Source organism: Molothrus ater, chromosome 17, assembly GCF_012460135.2.
Source record: "Molothrus ater isolate BHLD 08-10-18 breed brown headed cowbird chromosome 17, BPBGC_Mater_1.1, whole genome shotgun sequence".
In the NCBI taxonomy this organism is placed as follows: Eukaryota; Metazoa; Chordata; class Aves; order Passeriformes; family Icteridae; genus Molothrus; species Molothrus ater.
In genome coordinates, this window is record NC_050494.2 from 10589069 (window position 1) to 10609016 (window position 19948).

At 47.6% G+C, this 19948-nt stretch overlaps 2 protein-coding genes across 3 annotated transcripts; one reads left to right on the forward strand and one right to left on the reverse strand.

Annotated features, from left to right (window-relative positions):
* Positions 1-522: 522 nt before the first annotated feature.
* Positions 523-6042, forward strand: PSMA7 (proteasome 20S subunit alpha 7). Its single transcript, XM_036395735.2, has 7 exons — positions 523-658; positions 1876-2002; positions 2837-2961; positions 4247-4369; positions 4713-4832; positions 5384-5446; positions 5704-6042. Exons 1-7 carry the CDS (start codon positions 563-565, stop codon positions 5794-5796), a joined length of 747 nt encoding a protein of 248 aa, XP_036251628.1. The 5' UTR covers positions 523-562; the 3' UTR covers positions 5797-6042.
* Positions 6043-7855: 1813 nt separating this feature from the next.
* On the reverse strand, positions 7856-19521 carry LSM14B (LSM family member 14B). Of its 2 annotated transcripts, none has more exons than XM_036395565.2 (10): positions 19261-19521; positions 15059-15222; positions 14585-14720; positions 14012-14128; positions 12051-12221; positions 11851-11928; positions 10705-10866; positions 10380-10533; positions 9513-9692; positions 7856-9169 (listed from the first exon to the last, which is right to left on the reverse strand). In XM_036395565.2, the coding sequence occupies exons 1-9, from the start codon at positions 19379-19381 to the stop codon at positions 9521-9523; spliced, it is 1275 nt and encodes a 424-aa protein (XP_036251458.1). In that variant the 5' UTR covers positions 19382-19521; the 3' UTR covers positions 7856-9169; positions 9513-9520. The 2 variants fall into 2 exon arrangements, with proteins under 2 accessions (XP_036251458.1, XP_036251457.1); XM_036395564.2 differs by having other exon boundaries at positions 11851-11931.
* Between the last annotated feature and the right edge of the window lie 427 nt (positions 19522-19948).

Consider the following 19948-nt stretch of genomic DNA (forward strand, 5'->3'; position numbering starts at 1 on the left):
AACTCTGCTGCGAGGGAACGCTGGGGAATCGGGGCTGTGCGGCCTGCCGTGGGTTGAATCCGTGACCCGACTGGGGCTCTGCAGTACCTCTAGGGGACTCACAGCAAGGATGGAGCAAGGCTGTTTACAAAAGAGTGGAGTGACAGCACAAGGGGAATGGGTTCACACTGGAAAAGAGAAGGTTTAGGTTAGATATTGGGAGGATCTTCTCTGCGAGGGCGGCGAGGCCCCGGCACAGGGTGCCCAGAGAAGCTGCGGTTGCCCTATGCCTAGAAATCTGCAAGCCGGGGTTGGACGGGTCTGGGAGCAACCTGGTGTAGTGGAAGGTGTCCCTGCCCATGGCACGGGGTGATTTTTGGGGTCACTTCCACCCAAACCCCTCTGGGTTCCCTGCGCGCTGCGTGCGCCAGTTGCGGGGCGTGCCGGGCGCTGCGCAGCGTGCGCAGAGCGGAGCGCGTACGCCAAGTGCGCAGCGCAGACAGCGTACGCCAAGTGCGCAGCGCAGAGCGCAGCGGCCCCGCCCCCGGCCCGCCCGGATGACGGTGCGGGTTCTGCCGGAGCCATGAGCTACGACCGCGCCATCACCGTCTTCTCCCCGGACGGGCACCTCTTCCAGGTGGAGTACGCGCAGGAGGCGGTCAAGAAGGGCTCCACCGCGGTGAGTCGGCGGCCGCGGGGCTGGCGGGGCTGCGGTGGCGGACGGGGCCTGTGGCGGGGCTCGGGCCGCGCTGCGCGCCCGGCCTGGCGGGCCCGGGAGGCCGCGGGAGCCGCTGTAGGGACATTCCCTGGCGGGATCCATGGTCCGTGGGGCTGCCCAGAGCCCCGAGCTTCCTGAGGGGCTCCGGCGGTGTGGCAGGCCCGGAGGGATCCTCTCCCGGTCCCTACGTGCTGCGGATTGTGCTATTCTGTGTTTGTGCACGAGGCAGAGTCCAGCGCGTTGGGAACACGTCGGTAAAAGCCCTTAGGAGTGCAGTGCTTCTCCCGGCTTCCAGCTGTCCCAAGCCTTTGCTCAATGAAAGTTTTATTTCATTTAGGGGAGGAGGAAAAAGTGTTAATTTGTAAATACCGTTGTATTAGTGATTGTAATGAGTTCTAGCAATAATAAGTTTTAATTTTAAAAAGTCATAACTGTATTAGTAGTTGTAGTATGTTTTAATTGGCATTACCAAAAAGAGAATGTACCATTTTTGGGATGGGAATGAATATAACAAGATTTAGTGCCAAATAGATTCCTCGTTTTTTTCAGAAATTAAAAATACTGTGAAAGTGGAGACAGCATGCGATATAACCACCCATCTTGTCTCTTATTGAGATTAATGTTTTTGGAAACATTTGGAACATGCTGATTCCCATCCCCCTGTAAGAAACAGTGGCAATGAAAGGGAAGGGTCGAGAGTTTTTTTTTCCTCCGTGATGTTGGAAAAGCTGTATTCAAGGTACGAATTAGGAATTAAAGCAGCTACAGACAGAACATTTTGGCAGCTGTAGGTGTTACTTGGCCTGCTCTTCAATGCCTTGGGCGCTGAGTTGAGCAGTGCCACTGGACTAGTGGGGTGTTTGTGGCTGTGGAAACACTGATGGTGCTGTTGGAGAAAGGACAGTTTGTAAGAGGAGCTGAGTCTGTCTCTTGGGAGCCACAGGGATTTAGGTTGTTGTAAACTGATGATGAAACTGCACCCTGAAATGCATTGCCATTTTTGTTACATCAGTCCTGCCTCCGGGTTGAGTGGGAAATGAAATCCTGACTTCAAGCTGAGGTAATGGTTACAGTGTGGGGGTTTGGGCTTGGTTACTGCTCACTTGAGCAATTCCTGCAGCTATCAGGAATTTTGGACCTGGGTTAACTTTTGTACTTCTTCTTTTCATGCACGGAAGGTTGGAGTAAGAGGGAAGGATATTGTTGTCCTTGGTGTGGAGAAGAAGTCAGTGGCAAAGCTGCAGGATGAGAGAACTGTCAGGAAGATCTGTGCCCTGGATGACAATGTCTGCATGGCTTTTGCAGGTACATGGTGCCTTCGGGGCTTTCGGCAGCTTTTGGGGCACCTTTGGGCGTGTTTGTGGAATCTGGGAACCCAAAATATGGGGTGTAACTGGCTGAGAACTGTGGGAGGCACAGTATTTCCACAGTAGCTTTTTTTTTAATACGGAGAAGGAGAGTGTCAGTGTCAATATTTTAATATTTTTAAGAGGAGATCTGATTTAACTGACTAAAACAACAGGGTTTACGTTCAGTGTGCAGGAATGAGGCTCAGTTCTTTCTCCTGTCTTGCTCCCTTAGCCAGGGTCTGGGATATGTGCAGGGGTGTTCACAAACTTGAGGAAAATTTCTCTAATAAAAATAAGGCTGTAAGTGAAAAATGGCAGCATTAGCTAAAAAGTAAATAATAAGAAGAATTAAATAAGAAATAAATTTCTTTAAAGTCCTTTTTTTTAAAGGGTCCCACTTTAGTCAGCTAACATCATGCTGCTGTAGCCTCATTAACTGGATGAGGTTTGCTGGGCAGATGAAACTGGACTGCATGAGGAATAATGTGTGTGAGAATAAGCACTGCAAATTAGCTGGGATATGGAATGCTGTCAGTAATACTCCCATTACCTGGTTCAGAATTATGTGTCACCTGACTCACAAACATGGAAGCTGTAAACTAAACCCTTTAGTTATTTTTGTGCATTAACCACCTTCTGCTGCCTTACAAATGCTCTTGCTCAGGAAACCTCAGAGTTTGAGCTCTGCTTTGATTTTTCCCTTGCCTGTTGACACTGACCCTGTGCCTTTTAGGGTCAGATTGGTGTTCTGAGGGTTTTTCATGACTCTGAGGCCACTCTGTCGTTTCAGGGCTGACAGCTGATGCCAGGATAGTCATAAACAGAGCTCGGGTGGAGTGTCAGAGCCACAGGCTCACTGTGGAGGACCCTGTCACCGTGGAGTACATCACACGCTACATTGCCAGCCTCAAACAGGTACCTGGGGCTGCTCAGAGCTGCTGGGGATGTGTCCTCACCTGACAGAGGTGTTTCATGCTCTTGTGTTAGCCTGTGCTATGCATTATGTACAGTTAGGTGTGTGACAGGTGGGACTAGAGTGTCACACGTGTAACATGAACCACACCTTTTGTAGCATGGAGTATCTGACACTTCCTCAAGCTGTGCAAATGTCTGTGCTCTGGCCTCACTCCACTTACCTGCTAAAAAACACACTGTAGGTTTTTATTGGGAATGGAAAAGAACAATTGAGTGCTGTTTGAGTTTCTTCCCCCAAGATAAAGCAATTAGTTCTTGTAAGGCCTGCACAGCTCCATGTGCCATGTCATCAAGAGCACCCTGCTCATCTCACTCCCAGAACAGTGGGCCTGAGTCACTGTATTTTCTTTTAACTCCTGCAAAGCCATTGCAGGGATGGGTAAGAGGGAAGCAAGTTGGTGCAGTATTTAATATGTTTTGTGTTTGATAGTCGTGAATTTAGAATGAATTGCAGCATCAAAATATGCCCAGCTGTGTTCTGTGAGAAAATTACTCATTAGCCAGTGTATTAAACTGATTTTCAGCCACCAGCAAGAATTAGAGAAAATTTAATTTACTTATGCACAGATGTGCTGGAGCAGTGGTGATGGTAATAATGTGATTGTTGTAATAATCACTGATCTGTCAGAGCAAGGCACCACTTCCAGAGTTTCACTTTGTTCCTTTTTCCAATCTCACATTTGTGTCTGTCTCTCTGGCACGTTCACCATTTCTCTCACCCTGTTGCAAACACACCTGGCCCAGCTCCTGCTGTGGTGCTGTGGGTGTCAGCCCTCCTGCCCCTGGTGTGTGACATGGCAGTGACTTTGCTAGCAGTGTCCCAGGAGGGCTGTGACATGGCTCCAGTGTAACCTGCTTACAGCAGGAGCTGCCATGATTTCCTGTGGAATCAGTGCAAATCATTGGTGAATACTCTTCAGGTGTCCTCATGGTATTTTTTGGCACACTGGGGCTTGCAGACCTGGCTCTGGCTGCCTCAGCACCTCAGCAGGTGGGGAGGTGCTTCTGGAAGCCATAACCAGGTGTAGGAACAGGCTTGGACAGGAACTTGGACAGGAACTACCTCTCACCTGCCTTAGGGGCTCCATGGGATACCGAGTTCTGACTAATGGAGAGAGCCAGCTAAAAGCATTTCTGGTGGCTCTTCTGGTTGTCACTGCTCCAGAGTGAGCTTTGCAGGTAGAAATGTGTTCAGAAGTGCCTGAGATGTGTCCTTTGTGCTCAGAGGTACACGCAGAGCAACGGCCGCAGGCCCTTCGGGATCTCCGCCCTCATCGTGGGCTTCGACTTCGATGGGACCCCCCGGCTGTACCAGACTGACCCCTCTGGCACCTACCATGCCTGGAAGGTGAGTGGGGGCAGTCCCTGCTGGAAAGGGAACATTTGTGAGTTAATGTCTCCTTTAAAGTGGGATTGGGGTAGAGGAGATCTCTGGCCAGATGGTGCTGTCTCACAGCTGCAAAAATCCTTAATGATCAAATGTGCTGAGAGTGGCCATCTGCAGTTCAGCTTTCCTTGGGAAGTCTTGTCCTGCTTTCAGAAAAAACCCCAAAACCAACCCATCTGTGCCAGATAACTGTCCTTGTGTGTGACAGATTATGCAATTGTACAACTTTGTGTTTCTTTCTTACTCTGCAAATGAAATCTTTTCTAAACTCCCATTCATTTTCTTTTTCCCTTAATGTTTCCAGGCTAATGCCATTGGCAGAGGAGCCAAATCTGTGCGTGAGTTCCTGGAGAAAAACTACACTGATGAGGCCATTGAAACGGATGATCTGACTATTAAACTTGTCATCAAGGCTCTTCTTGAGGTGAGGCTGTTTCACATCTCTTCTGTGGCTTTTCTCTGTCCAGATTCACTTCTTAGATGTGAATAAGGGAAAATACTTGTGGATGTCCCAAGGAAATACTGCAAAGGATCTGTGAGAGCTGTTTACTGTAGGCTGGGGGATGTTAGATTGAATTCAAGGTTCAGAATATTTAGGGTAACAATTTCCATAGTTTACAGAGAACTTACCAGCAGCTCTGAGAAGGAATACAGACTTTAGTTCTGGGTGTTAACAAAAATTTACCAGAGATGTGCTAAAGCACATGCTGAATATTTTATTTTTTAATTGAAGTTTAAGATACAGAAAATGGCACAGGTCAGGTGGTGGGGCTGAGGTGTTCTCCATCTACCCAGGTTATTGGCACCACTGTGAAGACCCTTTTGAAAGTTAGTGCTGCTGGTGTTGAGAGCTTAAGAGCCAAGGAGTGAAATACACCCCCATCCATATCTGTTCTCCTTCTAAGGAGACCTGAGGGGGCTTTGTTGGAGTGCATTCCTGGCCAGGCTCCTAAAGCTTCCCTCTGCCTCACGCAGGTGGTGCAGTCTGGTGGGAAGAACATCGAGCTGGCAGTCATGAGACGGGAGCAGCCGCTGAAGGTGAGGCTCTTGTTTGCTTCTCTCCCCTTGAGCCTGTCTCTGATACTGTCCTTGTTGATCTGCCTGCACTTAATCTCACATTTTGCACTGACAAATACTTCAGTTTATTCTTAGTGGCCAAGGAATGTTGTTGTGTCTGCAGCAGGTACCTGCTTTCAGATAAACAGCAGCTCTTCCCATGGCAGAACTAGAATCACTTCCATGAATGTCTCTTAAGTTTATTGGTATCCTGAGGGTCACCCATGTTTCTGTTTTAGATCCTAAACCCTGAAGAAATTGAGAAGTATGTGGCTGAAATTGAAAAGGAAAAGGAAGAAAATGAAAAGAAAAAACAGAAGAAAACATCATGATGAATGAAATGCACCCGCTTAGCTGCTTCTTTTTAATTCGAGTGATGGGTTATTCTGTATAGACATGTAGGCATTCCAGTTACTCATACTGTGCTCTCTTGAGATCTACAATAAACCTACTGATTTTTTTTTAAAGCTGTTATTTAAAAAAACCTGTCTGCTCCTTGGATTTTAATTACCCAGGATGATCTGGTTGGCTACAGAACAGCAGCAGTGACCCATTAAAGGACAGAGACTTTGCTTGCATTTTTTCCTGGACACTTCACTTTGTTTAATGGTTCTTTTCTGCACTGTCTCAGCTCTCAGAATGTCCCTTTTTTTTTTTTTTATTTACCTTAAGCAGCTGTCTTGGGGGTTGTATTATGGTCTCAACATAACTAATATGGAGTTGGGGTTTTTATTCCCTAATGGGCATCTTTCAAGGAGAAAAGGCTGTGTCTGCCTTGCAACAGCCTGTGTGTGTTTTACTGCTAAAGGACAGGACACAGAGGGGGTTGTGTTTTGTGGGCCAGCATGAGAATGTGCTGCAGGCACAGGCTCAGGGCAGAGGGTGCATGGCCTGGTGATTCCAAGTCTGGGTCAGAGTAAAGCATTGCTGGTGTGGGTCCGGGGGGGCAGGATTTATGCAGCAGGAGCTAAACCATAACTATAGCAAGTGCTAGATACAACAGAGTTGTTGTAGCTCCTCCACCTTCTCCTGTGGTATTTGTCCTCACATGCTTCCTCTCCCCCTCTTACCCTGTGGTTTGAGATGGTTCCTCATCTCAGAGGAGCCTCAGGCCCCTCTCACCTGAGCTCACACTCCCAAGTCTCAGTACTTGAAGCAATAGGAACAGGTGCTCTTTTATTGTAAAAGTTTCTCCCTTTGTACCCACCAAGTGGGTAGAACCAAACTGCCCTGGGAAGTTTGGTTCAAGACTCTTCAGTCTTGCACAGCCATAGGGTGTGGGAGTGTCAGAGCAGGGTTGGGGTGGCAGCAGGCACAGCAAGGGCTGAATGTGGCCAGCTCTGTACTCAAGCCCCTGCTCAGGACACTGAGGGGCTCCAGGGATGCTCGAGGCAGCAGAGCTCACAGGGCTGGGCTCTCTCAGCCAGGAGCTGTTTACAGGGAAATGCTGCCCAGCAAAGTATGGGCAGAGGATCCCACAGGAGTCAAGGCCAGGGAAGCAGCAGTGCTGCTGCTGCTCAGGGCCACATCAGACCACAAGAGCCAGAGGAAGCATAGTCCTGCAACACCAGGTTAATTTAGCAGCCCTTGGGCTGGAACATTGAAGTAAAAAAAGCTGCACTTAGTTTTCTGCTCAAGTCACTACAATTGTTCCCACACTGGGAATTTTCCATGGGGAAGCTGACAGGGCTGCAGCTGAGCCCCCAGTGCTCCTGGGGAAGGGCTCACAGGTACCAAGCCCTGGGGCTGAGGCACGGCCACCAGGCCCCTCTGCTCCTGGACAGCAGGAGCCAGGCCAGCACCTGGCTTCACACAAACTTCAGCAGTGGCCAGGATGTGCTTATGCCTGGGAGCTGAAGCTCTGCTGTGGAAACAAGGGAATTGATCCCACTCAATTGAAAAGGCACAGCTACATGTGAATAGTGGTGATTACATAGGAGCAGTGAGGATTTCTCCTCCCATCCTCTGCCAGGGCAGTGCAATTCCATCTCCACACTTAGAGCCACAGTGGCTGCTTTGCCAGCAGCAAAATTAGAGGCAGAGCAGCTCTGAGTGAGCCATTCAGCACACCCCAGCTTAGAGGTGTGAGTCAGGGCCTGCAGCAGCAGCACTGGCTCCTGGGGAACCCCAGGGCCTCCCTCTGCAAGGCTGGAGTAATAAAGCCTTCATAAGCTGAGTCCCAGCACAGGAACCAGGGCAGCAGTACAATGTGCAGTGCCTGGATTTGGGTGTTTCAGCCTTTTTCCAATACTGTGTAACACTTCCAGGTTTGCCAGAGCTCTGCAGCCAGGTTTTCTGCACCTTGGATGGGAGCCCTGCAAGGCCAGGTGCCAGAGGAGTGTAGGGAGTGATGTTATGGAGCTATGTACAGAACAGAGGTGGAGGGAAACATTAAACATTTACATGTTTATTATAATTACAATTTACATTACTCCAAAGAGCAGCCCCACTGCTATGTTCTAATTCTCAGCAATAAAGTCCTACAAAAATAAATCCAAGCTTTTACAGTAACCTAGGTCAATGCATAACTAAAAAAACTTGAGCTATGTAAGGGGTTCAGTCATCAAGGTGCTTTTTCAACAAAATTCCCTACCAACCAAAAACGGGACACATGCCTATAGCAATTTTAACCCACTTATTTCATGCAAACAAAGGTAACCCCTCCCTCCCAGCCCTCTCCCCACATACAGATTTTTAAAAACAAAAGAAAAACAACTAAACTATTTACAGTATGGGGGTATAGAGGAAAGAAATTAAACATGCCCATCTGTTAAGCTTCATTATATGGTCTCCCATCCCTAGTTGAATGAAAACATTCCAAAGAGTTCCACCACAGTCTACAGAGTACAGAGAACTGTTTGCTGGTTCTGCCTCCAGAAACTGGCGCTGCCTCCAGCGAGGTACAAACCGAGGCAAACAAGTCAGAGCTTCAGGTCTCCTTCCCAGACAGTCACTACTGCCAAAAACTCTGCACATGAGTGGGGACAGTCACTGCTCCCATCCCACATGGTGTCCCCATGCTCCAGCAAGGAGCTCCAAGCCCCAGGCATTCCCAGCACCCTGCAGCTCAAGGCAGAGCCACAGTCCTGTGGTACCTCCAGCCCAGCAGCAGCCCACAAACAGCTGTACAGTCAGAAACACTACTACATGATCAACACTCCAGTATTCCCAAGTGACAATATACACAACTCCTCAGCACCAGGAATCCATTTCTCCAGATACCAAGTGCTACTTCACACCTGCTGCCAAGATCCGTGAGACCAGCAGCACCAAAGGATCCATTTGGTTACTCAGAACAAACAAATTATAGCTGGTTTATTTCAAGTGAGCTTTGGTTCTGTGTTAAAACAGCATGATTTCTCTTCTCCAGGGTTCAGAAAAGGAGTCTGACTTTGAGCTTAGACTATAGCAGCCTTGAGAGACCCAGAAAGAAGAACCGTGTAAGTTAGTCTGCACTTGAAAAACACAAACAAAAAGAAAAGACACCCTGAAGAAGGTACCCCTGAACACATTCCCTCTTCCAAAAAAATATTCCAGCAGACAGTGGCTGGTCCAAAGTAAGTCCAAAATATAAGCAGTAGTACATGAAATTCTGTCGCTTGAGCTGAGACAGTAAACAATATGAACCATTTTCCCACATTAGTGCAGCAGTTGGTTGTTTTCTTTTTATATACAGTTTCATTCTCTCAGGAGAGATGTTTGAACCTATTCAGAAAAAGGCAGAGTTAGATTTGATATTATGGGGTTCTTCTCCCAAGAAGAGAAATAGCAAAGCTCATACCCCTGTATGAGCTGAAATGCTTAGTTAGAAATTAAAAGCTGCTTGCTTGAGCTGAGCTTTTTCACAGACAGGTGAGACCAAGAAATCAACACATTAAACCACCCCATCTCCTTCTACCCTTTAGAAATATCAATCAGACCCAATAAGGAACAATTATTTATATATCCATGAGACTGGAGGGCAAAACAGACTGCACGGACAGTTCAGGCAAGGAGTAAGAGACAAACCTGGCTCAGAGAGAGCATTTACTCTTGCTAGAGCACTTGCCTCTGAAGTTACACTCTGCCAGTACCAGCTCTGTGAGTGGTTTGGTTTCTCCTCGCTGCTCCACTCCCCCTTCCACCTCGAAATCCACCTCGGAAGCTGCGGCCACGAAGGAACCGTCCAGACACTCCAAAGGTCTCTGTATTGAGCTTCCTCTCCTCAGCCCACGTGGTGCGCCTGGAACTGAGCAAGGCTGAGTTCAGCTTGAGCACAAACATGAAAGAACCACCAGCCCACTCAGAGAGAAGCCTCAAACCCCTGATTTTGTTGAGCTGCACTGCAACAAGCACCAGCTGCAGTGTACCTGCTCTAACCCATCCCCTCTGCAGCCACAGCACAGAGCCAAGGGAACCCCTCATGCTGACACTAAAGGGATGGCTCATTTCTCCAGGCACTTGAGGGCATCAGTGGTGGCAGTGAAGGCTGAAGCTTTCCCTTCATATTCCCCACATTTAACCTAATGCATTTCCACAGCCAGAGCTGACCTCTCTGCCCCACCTCCAGGCTTAGCTCATTCCTGTCTGCCAGCTGCACCTTCAGTACAGCATGACCCTGATGCCTCCTCTCCCACAAGCCAGATAAGGAATTTGTTTAAAATCAATGGGTTCAAAGTCAGTACTGGGAAACAGAAATAGAAACTCCTCTATCATAGTTTAGGCAAGTGTATCATATCAGCTGAAATGCTTTTTGTTTGATCCCACTGCATGAAGCTTGGTTCACATCACTTGTGAGCCACCAAATGCATGGCAATATTCCCTGTCTAAAGGGTATTCTAACATTTTTAAAAAATTAAACCATGTCACATAGATTATGTCTGAAATTTTATGCCTAAAATTCCATTTAAAAACCAAGCTTTTAAAGAGCACTCACCTAGATTTCAGTTCTGAAGAAATGTTGTCAAAGAAAGACTTGGATTTATCATAATAGCAGTTGGGCCCCAGCAGGTCCTCCTCTGCGTTACCATCATTGTTTTGGGTTGCCACTCCAGGGTCCCCTTTTTCTTCCCCCGTCTCTGCTTTGTCATCTGAAGATAATGAAATGTATTACACTTCCTTGAGGCACACACTGCAGAGCCATCTGTTCTCTTGCTCCCTCAAACAAGATGTGAGAGGTAATCATGCAGTTTCTCAAAACCAGTTTGTCTATGCAGTGTTTACTACTAGCTCAGCAATTCATATTTAATGAAGGCACAAACCTTTAAAGTTTAGTTTCTTCTTGAATTCTTTATCAAGTTCCTCTCTGTTGAATTGTGCATTTGCACTTTCAAAGTCAAAGTCACCTTCAAACTTTATTGTATTTTCCTTCACAGTAGTTGGTCTGTTTTGTCCTCTAGAACGGTTTCTGGTTCTCCTGTTTCCTGAAAGCAGGAGAGTTTAAACACTTGGTAACGCACAGGGAGGTTACATGGCTTGCTCAAGACCAGAGGAAACCAGGGATAGAACTCAGGAGTTTCTGGCTTCCAGTCCTGTGGTTAGGCCACACCTCTTTGAAAGCAACTTCTGATTTTGGCTGTAGAAGACACATTACAGCAACACTTTAACTTTCTGAGCAGCATTCCTGGATGTCAGTCTTACCACTAAAAGTGCACCCAACTTTCCTTCCAGTGTGCAGAGAGGAAGGCAGAACAAGCACTACAGCAAGAAAAGCTGAGGGAGGTGGGGAAAATTATCTGTCTGCTCTTCACCTGTAAACACAGCACTATAATTAGCCTAAAACCCATCTTGATGGCAAAGAGGAGGTCTCAGAAAATCCAGCAAAAGACTCATCTACCCACAACTGGAGCTTGTACTCTGTCTAGTTTCTCATTTCCAACTGAGATGCTATCAACTCCTTTTTGAAAAAGCTATAACCCATTCTACACACTAATTAATTTGAAGGCCTGAGAGTCTGAAGTGTTCTTTCCTGTCCTTTCTCATTTTATTTGGGCAGAAACCTCTTTGATATCACTTTCTTCTGGCCCATGCTTATACTGCCACTTTGAAATCAGAATTCTGCTCTATGGAGGTGAGTGTTCCATAGCTGCTCTGTTAGAAAAGCTCTGGAAAGTCTCAAACAGGCTGCCTCTCCCAGCAAATACACTTGAGGTTTCAGAGAAATCCAGTTGCTGCTGCCAAGTCACAGCATTGATTTTTATGACATACCTGCAACTTTCTAGAAAAGGCGCTAGAACTCTGTCCCTGGAATGTTCTGAACTTCTGCGACTCCAGAAGCTGTTTTGTTAGGGAAGCATCTCTGGATGCCCAAAGCTTTCTCCCAGTCTTCTGTCAGTTAATCCTTCACTGAAGTTAACACCTTTTGCCTTCACAGGCTGTTGAGACTGTTTAGCGTCAGCTTAACCTACCCGATCTTCTCCTTTGAGGTCTTCTGTTTTCATCATTCACCTGTCCTTGGGTTTGCACAGGTGCTGCCTGAACTGTATCTACTGAACAAGAAGGATAAACTTTAAAGGAGCACAAGAACATTCCCCAGGCAGCTCAGGGTTGCAGTGCACCTTGGAAGGCTGCTCCAGCCCAGCTCGGGGCTGGAGCGGGGTGTACGTACCGCTCGCTTTGCTGCTGGCTGGCGGGACCTGGCGGGCGCTGCGCGGGATCCCCGGAGTCACCTTCCCTGGGGGCAGCTTTTGGGAATTCATGCTGTCAACGGGGCCAGTCTGGACAGCCTGCTCTACCATGGGGCTTTTGCGGACTGGGTGAACAGAAGGAAAGCCAGCACCTGGAAAAAATCCCAATGACTAAGTGCCTCTCAGAAAATGAGCCAACACCATTCAAACCCTGCCCACTTCTAGGGGAGAAACCGTTTGGTCAAGAATGACTCAAAGCCTTGAGTGTGCATCTTTACAGGTTAAGTTTAAGTGGCACCAGGTAAGGCACCACTGCCATACAAGTCATGGCTCTCATAATCCAGAGCCTCAGTTTCAGGAAATATACCCAAATATTTCTTAAATCAAGTTAGACAAACATTAAACAACCAAGCCAAGTCAGTCACTCAGTTTATACCAAAATTTAATTTCTACGTTATGCAGGATTTTACTTTACATGGTAACTTTAAATCTGAAACAAAAATTCACCATTTTGAAACTGTTCAACAAAGTTACCCCACTTTGTCAAAAAGGTTCTGCAGCAAAAGCTTAAGCACCTCAGCTATATCCCCTTTTGTAAGCCGCTTTTAGAAGTCCTTCAACTTCATTGCTTATTGTTAGAGCTTTCAGACAAAGAAAACCTGAAACCAGACCAGGATCTCAAAGTTACCCTTTTAAATTCCTTCTTGGTCAAGGCCAAAGTGTTACCAAGACTTCTGTTGCTCTTCCATCCAGGCTTATTTATTCACACTACAAAACATGTAAATACTTTTCATGGTTTGGTATACCTTACACCAATTATATTAAAAAGTGACAGTCTTCAGTACTCAGAAGAAACACTGCATTCTAGGTTTAATTAGAAGGTTTGGAGTACTACAGGTTCATGTAGTTATGCATAAGAACTGCTTGGAAGCAAACTTTAACTGAATATATATTAAAAGAGCAAGAAAAGTGAAAAGCTGAAGAGTTCACACAAACCAAGCCACTGACAGTTCTGGGTCACCCAAGTCCAACATGAGATATACCCAGTAGGTTACATCATGCAGGTTCCCAGTTAATGTATACCTGGAAAACTTGCAAGGAAGACAGACATATCCTAAGGATTATTGAGTAGGACAAAGCTGATGTGCAAGTTTAACATGAGAAAGTTTCAAAGTTTAGCTGAGTATTGAGAAACTATGTACAGATAGATGGCCAAAAGCAGAGAGTAAGTAAAAAGCTTCATGCCAACACAAGCATACATGCTTAAGCTAAAACCAGATGAAGCTAATTATTGTGTTTAAATGCAGGCTGCACCTGGTCACCCTGCTCTGAGGAAGGTCAGTCTGGTATCTCAACTCAACCTTCTCTAAAGGTTTTACACATAGAAGCAAGCACCCAGAACCATGTTATCTCTGCTACTCAGGAATCACTAGCTGTTAGTCATGCTTTACTAACTGGGAATCTGGACAAGTTACAATGCCCCATCATGCATGAAATCTACCCTGATGTTTCCTCAGTTATAGAAAATACAACCAAATTTCTGATCAGCCTAAGTCTCCAACCACAAGGCCACCCACAACTGAAGCAGTGTGCTTCTTTTTCCAGGAAAGGCTGACCAATTCCTCACCCAAACCCTATGGTGACACATGTTCCTGGACAGGATGCAGCACATTAGCATCTCTAAACTTCATCCTTCTCCTGATACTTACACAAGAGGATCCACTGTCCTGGACTTTTCCTTTCTCCTGTCTCTCTAATTGATACTTCTAGGACAGGAGCAATCACACTTCACGTAATGAAAGGCAAAAAAAAGCTGAGAACAAACTAGTTCTACTGGCATTACCCATATAAGCACTATCATTCTAGGAGGGGTTAACAAGAACAGTGTTTGCAAGTGCCATGCAGTTCTTCCAAATATTTGGAGTCCTCAAACTGCTGTTACCCTTGGAAGAGAGCTGATGGGGCTCTGAAGACATGTCAGGCTCTGAAACAGGTTGTGGAGACGGAGAAGAACTAGGGCTGGAAGCAGCTGCTGATGCTGGAGGGCTTACCAATTTCTCTAAAGAGATAGAGGGAAGAAGAGAGAGCAGAGATACATGGATAAGATACAAGGTAGTGAAACATCTGAAGGACTTGGAAAGAGATACAAGATTCTCTAGAACAGCATTAGAGCAGCTTATTTACAGTCCTCTCTGGAAATACAAGTTTTTTTTACATGTGATGTGAGGTGTGTTAGGTTAGAAATAAACTGGCCTCAACTGTCAGGTATTCCCATTAATTTCAGAAAGAAACTTCAGCTATTTAGTTTGTTTCTTTCACGTGTGTGTGTGCACATGCAAGTGAAACACAGGCCTCCTTGCAGTAAAACCATTGCACAAAGTTGTGAGCTGCTTATTCACTGCTCCTTGCAGCCTGACACTTGGCAAGGAGTTTGGTGTTAGTTACTGTTATTTGCTTTCACAGCAGCTGCATACAAGACCATCCCTCTATTCTAGCAAGTAAAGTTTGTACTTACCTAAACCTAAGGAAGCTGCATACTGCTGGCTAAGCAAAGAGCTGGCAGCAAGCTGGCTGTAAGGTGGCATACCTCTAAACGGGCTGTAAGGCACATGTGGCTGAAAGGATGATGTAGAGGCAGAGCCCAGTGAAGACTGTAACAAGACAAAGTACATTTCCATTTACAGTGTCCAACAGTCAACTTTGGCAGTGATTCTTTACTTCATCTACAGCATTACTAAAGCTTAAGTAAATTCTGAGAAGGGTTAGTTTACCTCTTTATGATTTTCTGCATTCTCAGCTAGCTCTGGCTTTTGTTGACTGAAGTCTTAATGCTGCTGCTATTTTAAACATTACAACAAAATTCAGGATGCTTTAAATAATCTGAAGATTCCTGGAGACACTGACTTGCCTTTATTTCTAGAAGTTTTTACCAAAATGCAGTCCTTCAACACCAATCTCAGCTTTTTACCAACACTTGAGGCTAACTTACTTGGACAATGGCAGGATCTTGTGGCAGAGTGTGCTGAGCTTTTGGAGGTTCACAGACAGTGATGTCTTTGATGTCACTTCCTCGAAAAATAATGTACTCATAGATTTCTTCTCTGGGAGGAGCCGGTCTGTCTGTGGGCCGGTCCTCGGTCCCGAAGGATCGCACTGGAGCATGGAAATGGTGACATTAGTGCAGAACTGCCACTGCAGCACTCTGCAAACTCACATTCATGCGATTAAAAAGCATTCCTTCAACACTTGCCATTTGTAACAACAACAACAGCTTCTTCCAGAACCCTCAACCTCCTCACACACATCTGCTCCCTCAAATGCCAACTTTTTCAGCAGCCTGTGTAAACAGTTTTGTTTACATCAAGCTGTGAAGGTAAAGACCATAGACCAGCTGGAGTGAAGAATCCTACTCCAAACCCAAGGACTTCCTCACAGTGCTGCACTCTCCTTCCCTCCCCAGCAGCTGTCCCATGGAGGCATTCAGCTCCAGACAACTGCACCAGACCCAGGGGAGGCCCCTGAAGCAGCAGGGGGAGATTGTAGAAGGCTTTAGAGCTCAAATCTGCACCTTTGGTTTCATACATTTATTATGCAGATAGAGGTGGTTTTTATCAATGATAAAAACTTGCTATTAAAATTCCCTCTCTACTCCAATGTCACTGTTTTTATGATTAATGTGACTACAAAGCAAGCCACCAGTGATAAATCTAAGTGCTTAGGGAGGCCTCACTGAGTGCCAGCTACCAAAATACTTGAACAGACACTCACCAGCAATGTCACACATCAGAGTGGAAAAAAAAAAAAGACTTCAGCTGACTGTGGCAACTACTAGGTAGAAGCATAAATTAATTTGAGCCATTAGGAAAGAAGAGGTCAGACTGGATTATTGGCACAGGAAAACAGATAGCACAGTTACATCACTGTGGCACTGACATGTAAAAGCTTGAAATTTCAGCCACAAGTTACAGAAACTTCCAAGTTCACTGGTGTGGCTGTTTTCTGTGCTTGAGAGGCACTCCCAGCTCAGATGAGTACCAGCACATACTGGCTTGATGCACATTTTCTGCCAATGGAAGAACTCTGGATTGGACTCCCTCAATTGCTTCTAACAGGTTATCACAGAAGCACTGAAACACCTCCACCAGGACATGCCACTCTTCCTGTCACACAGATGGGGGCACCGCATCCTCCCAGGAAAAAGAGCACCAAAAATGGATGCACTGAGCATCCTTGGCACACCATGCTGCTCCTAACTTACAAGGAGTGTTGGCAGTTGCAGCCAGGGATACTCAAGAGTCCTGTCCCAGGGTGTATGCAGGGGGCTCACCTCACACGAGGTAGCACTGAGCGCCACAAATGGCCTTCACCTTGATGAGCTCCCAAGGAGCAGGTGAATGCCAGAACATCCCTGTCACACTGCTCAGCACCTCAGCTGCACCTAACAGGAAGGGGATCTTCACTGGTACCAAGACAAGCTATCAGTCACTGCCTTTCAATGGCCATCTTCCATGAGTTCCTAGGGTAAATAACCTCTCCAAGTTATTTTAGATCTCCAGCTGCTGTTTGATCATATTACAGCTGTAACCCAGTCAACCAGAAGCAGATTATAAACTGAAAGCAATGCTTGTAGCCTTTTGGACATGAACTGTACCACTGATCTCTCTGTTCAAAATTAGATTATTATAGCTCATGGCAAGATGTACTAAAGGTACCCAGGGCTCCTGCAGGATTCCACAGCTAGCTTGGAAGGCACCATGACCAGCCCATCAACTTTCACATGGACAAACACACGACCTGCAAAGCCCAAAGCTGCCCAGGCAGCCTTGCAGTTGGTCCCAAGGTTTCTAAGAAAAAAGGTGGAAAGCCAAGTCCTTGTTGTAGACAAAACAGGGCTGGAGGAGTTGAGCTTGCCTGTCCCTGCACCTCAGGTGTTTAACTGTTGCTGGCACAGCACAAAGTGCAGCTAAAGTTCCTGTGGAGGTGGGAAGGGCTGTCTACCATGAAGTTACTGACAATTGCTTACAGATGGACAGAAAATCAATCCCACAGCACTGCAGCTCCTGGTTTACAACACAGCTCCTACTCGTGTAGGACTGTTGAGCTTAAGCTCTGAAGGAGCAGGAAGCACAGCAAGACTGACTGGAAAGCAGAGCTTACATGGATCTTTTTTGGTCAAAAACTCCAGTTGCTTCAGACTTCTACTTAAGGGGGAGCAACTTCCTGACAGGACAGCAGTGGGTTTAAACTTCCTTTGTTTGCAATTTAAGTTTAGCCTCTAACAAAACAGACAACTTTCTTGTAGTGATTAATTAAGCCCATGGAATCTCCAGCATTTAAGATTCTGTGCACATATTGAGGTTTAACAAATAAAAATCAATTGAAGTCAGCCTGGCTTCAAGTGAGAGGCTGAACCAGATTTCCTGAGGTCCCTTTCAATTTAAGTATTTTTTTTATGAATGGAAGAACTAAAGAGAATGGTACTGGCATTGCACATGGAAGTGTTTAAACAGTGGCATCCAGGGTTTAACAACAATTTACCTGCAGTCTGACAACTTCAACATCGTGTCAGTAATTCATGGCCCTTCTAATGCCTCAGAAATCAAGTGTTTTAAACCACTGACACCACAACCAGGTTGATACTGCCCTGATTAACTTCAACATTGTTGCTACATTTGTAATTCTGACACTAATTTTGCTTTGCTATAAAGTCTCTAAATTTGAAAAACCCCTCTGAGCTACAATAAAAAGCAGGCTTTGTGATATAAAGTTTATGGAACAGCTCTTTAGGTAGGAAAAAATGTATTCCCCACCTACTGCAACAACCACTTAGGCATTCCAGTTTATCAAAACTGAACACTGAGAAACCAATAAATACAGGAACTGCCAGAAGTCTTATCCAGAGCATATATTTACTCACATCATAAAGCACTTTAATCACACATGCCTATGAAACACACCAGCTCTGAAGAAGCAAGTGCAATGTGTAAGGCAGGACTATGTAAGGAACCATTTCTACTCGCTGCTGGGTCAAGGTGAAGACGTTCCTGCACCTACAGGAAAGGAACTGCATCCTTCCAGCAACCTCTCAAGTACTTTGTGCCAAGCACTAACACAAACAGCTCCATTTGTGCATTTAAATAAATGGCTACATTCCTAGAAAAAAAGTGAATTCGAGAAAACTCGCATTTTTAACTTCAGAAAACGCTCTAATAGGTGTTAAATAATGTCCAGCATCACATAAACATCATTATGCTGGTAAACACTGGGGCACAGGCTGCCTTGCGGGTAGTTGTGAATCTGGCAAGTCAGTGCCTCCTGCCAGCAAGCAGTCTTCCAAAACAAAAGGTGTTTGTTTTGTGGACAACCCCGATGGCTGGCTGCAGGCAACGAAGAACGTGTGAACTTCCCAGAAAAAAGGAATGACAAAACTCAGGGAAAGAAATCGCCGATGCACATGAGCTGAAGTGGAAGCTAGACTGGAAAAGCAGTACAGGAGTAAGTTCATGTTTGAGGGACTAAACAAGACAGGACAGGTTGTACTGAGATGAAATACAGGAGTTCCCAGCACAGGTGACAACTGAACCCAAATGACACTGTTTCCAAGACAATGATCAGTATTTCTACAGGGAAACAAAATGTAAAGCCTCGCTGAGGAGCAGCAAGGTCGGCGAGTCAGACCCACGTGCAGGTGGCCCCCAGCGCTCTGTACAGCAGCTCCCACCCTCCTCACCTGAGCAGAGTCCAGTTATCAATCACGGAAGGAACAAAGACACAACAACAGCAACTGTTTTCCTCAGCGCCGGCCTGGGGCCCTCCTCGAGCCGAACACCGACACACAGCCGAGCGAGGGGAACCTAACCACGCACAGCGATGCCGAGCGTCACCTCCCCGCTTCTGACAATGGCAAGGGGAGCCAGCGCTGCCGGCAGCGCTTCTGCCCGGGAGCTCCCGGGGAGAGCCGAGGGCTGCTCAGCATCCCGGGCCCTGCCCGCCCCTCCAGCGCGGCCCCTGTCAGTGCTGACTCACGGAGAGCAGCAGCGCTCCGGACCCGGGGCTCCAGCCCCGCCACAGCCCCGCGGGGCGGGCGGGCCCCAGGCGCGCTCATTGTTCGCGGCACGGCGGCCCCCGCCGCGTCCCCTCAGCCAGCGCCGGCCTAGGCCCGCCCGCGCCCCCCACAGGGCCCCGCCTCACCCTTGGCCAGCGCCACGGTGGAGTTCTCGGTGTCGATGGTGTAGAGGATGCCCTCATAGCGGATCTGCGCCTTGGAGATCAGGCTGATCTTGCTGCCGATGTAGGGGGTCCCCGAGCTCATGGCGGCGGCGGAGCCGGGGGAGGGGAAGGGGGGGGTCCCAGAGCCGCGCGGAGCCGCCGCGCCGCCCACGCGCACTGCGGAGCCGGGACCCCGCCGCGCGCGCCTTATATAGGGCGGAGGGAGACGGGCCGGGGGGAGGCGGCGGGGGGCGTGATGCGGTACCGCGCATGCGCCGCGCGCTATTGACCAGACGGGAGAGACGGGGTCAGACGGGGAGGGGCGGAGGGGGAACACCCGGGGCCCGCGTCACGTGACCAGCGCGGGCGAGGGTGCCACGTGCGCCGCGGGGCGGGGCGGGGCCGGGCCGGGCGGGGCGGGGCCGGGCGGGGCGGGGCGGGGAGCGCGCGCGCACACACACACTTGGCTTCCCGCGCTGCCGTGGCTGAGGGGAGCGCGCGGGGAGGAGGGGGGAGCGGCTCTGAGGGCGGCTGTGTGACACTGAGGCTGTGCCATTGCCTTTCGTGTGGCACCGCTCCTCGCTCGGGTGACACTGCCCCTTGTGTACCACTGCCCCTCACCCGTGTGTTATTTCCCTTCGCCGCTGTCCTAGAGCTGCTGTCATGCAGC

Bases quoted from the DNA above. Each gene is read 5' to 3' on its own strand.
- PSMA7 (XM_036395735.2), top strand. From the start codon at position 563: ATGAGCTACGACCGCGCCATCACCGTCTTCTCCCCGGACGGGCACCTC. The intron at 659-1,875 runs GTGAGTCGGCGG...CATGCACGGAAG, and splicing joins TCAAGAAGGGCTCCACCGCG to GTTGGAGTAAGAGGGAAGGA. The intron at 2,003-2,836 runs GTACATGGTGCC...CTGTCGTTTCAG, and splicing joins TGTCTGCATGGCTTTTGCAG to GGCTGACAGCTGATGCCAGG.
- LSM14B (XM_036395564.2), bottom strand. From the start codon at position 19,381: ATGAGCTCGGGGACCCCCTACATCGGCAGCAAGATCAGCCTGATCTCC. The intron at 14,721-15,058 runs GTAAGTTAGCCT...GTCTTGTTACAG, and splicing joins AAGATCCTGCCATTGTCCAA to TCTTCACTGGGCTCTGCCTC. The intron at 14,129-14,584 runs GTAAGTACAAAC...CTATCTCTTTAG, and splicing joins TGCAGCTTCCTTAGGTTTAG to AGAAATTGGTAAGCCCTCCA.